General features: G+C 72.6%; 1 protein-coding gene across 1 annotated transcript in view; it reads right to left on the minus strand.

Annotated features, from left to right (window-relative positions):
* HECTD3 (HECT domain E3 ubiquitin protein ligase 3) overlaps window positions 1–1,002 on the minus strand; it is a 12,695-nt gene extending 11,693 nt beyond the window's left edge. The window contains exons 1-2 of the mRNA XM_027838109.1: window positions 643–1,002; window positions 1–143 (exon numbers count right to left, since the gene is read on the minus strand). Of these exons, the coding sequence (XP_027693910.1) occupies window positions 1–143; window positions 643–987 (488 nt within the window). The 5' untranslated portion in view covers window positions 988–1,002. The remainder of the gene's footprint in view (window positions 144–642) is intronic.
* Window positions 1,003–1,368: the final 366 nt, after the last annotated feature.

Consider the following 1,368-nt stretch of genomic DNA (forward strand, 5'->3'; position numbering starts at 1 on the left):
TCCACTCCGAAGAGCTGCTGCTGTCTCTGCAGGCGGTCGGTGGAGGCCACGGGCACCAGGCGGTCTCCGCCCTCGGCATTTTTGCAGGCCAGGAGCCAGCCTTCGGGGAGGTCACAGCTGCTCTTGTGCTCCGCCAGCTGCTCCTGGGGGCCGACAGCGGCTCAGAGCTGGGCGCCCACCCCGTCGGGGCTGCCCTGGGACCCTGCAGGGGCGGGGCGGCGCAAGGACTAGGGGCGATGGGGGGAGATAGGGGAGCTCCTTCATCTCTCCAGCCATGCATCCGTCCATCTTTCAGCCAGCCTCCATCCCTACTCATCGCAGGGCTGGGCAGGAAGCCTCTGCGGGGAGACCTCGGGACATGGGGGGCTCTTCTACTCTGGGCTCTGTCTTGCCGGGGGCCACTAGGACCTGAGCCTGGGCCTCGGAAACCGTCCCCTTTCCTTACCCTCCCCCCTCCATCGGGGGCTAGTCCCTTGTCTAGGTCTGGCCACCTGGGCAGAGCCGGAAGCGGCCGGGCCCCGGGCAGGGCCAGGTGCCAGCTTGGCGAAGGCAAAGGGCACAGGCAAATGCCCGGTGTCTGGGGAGGGTGGGTCTCCCTGCCCCTTCCCCTCCCCCCCCGCCCTCCTCGAGGACGCCCCTCACCCTGGTGAGCTTGACCCAGAGCCCGTGGCTGTTGCACAGCTCCTCGCCCGTGGCCCGCACGCAGCCCCCACGCTGCACCTCGATGCTGCCCAGGCTGCCTCGCCCGGCACGCTTGGCGGCGGCCCCGGCGGCGGCGGGGTCGGGCGCCGCCCACACGGGCAGCACGCAGCGCGGGGGCCCGGGGCCCGCGGGGTCCTTGCACAGCTTGTAGCGGACTTCGCGGGGCACGAAGGCCAGCGGCCGCGGCAGCGGGCGAGCGGCGCGGAGGCAGCGGGCCGCCTCCTGCAGGAAGCGCACCCGGCCCAACAGCCCGTGCGGGGACTCGGCCGCGGAGCCCCCAGCCATGACCCGGCGCGGGGAAGGGGCAGCCTGCAGGGGCAAGAGCGCGGAGGCGGGACTCGAACCTCCGACCCGCCGCCCCGCAACAGCGCAGAGCCGGCGACCTCCGAGCCCGGCCGTAAAGACCGGCGTAGTGCCGCAGCACGGCCGTATTGCCCCGCGTAGTTCCGCAGCCCTCAGCGCGCGGCTGCAGTGCCGCACCCACGTGCGCCTTGGAAGCAGGCTCCTGCGCCCCGCGGCCCACGTGGATGGGGCTCAGCTGCACCGTGCTTCCCGCCCGCACCCCCACAAGTCTGGGGCTCTGACGCATGGTGGCCAGTTGGCCCTGGCCAAGTCACTGCCCTCCCGGGATCCGGCCGTTATTCTGCCTGGCCCTGGCCCTGACCC

The sequence above is a fragment of the Vombatus ursinus genome, unplaced genomic scaffold (assembly GCF_900497805.2).
Source record: "Vombatus ursinus unplaced genomic scaffold, bare-nosed wombat genome assembly UNPS02014825.1, whole genome shotgun sequence".
Taxonomy (NCBI): Eukaryota; Metazoa; Chordata; class Mammalia; order Diprotodontia; family Vombatidae; genus Vombatus; species Vombatus ursinus.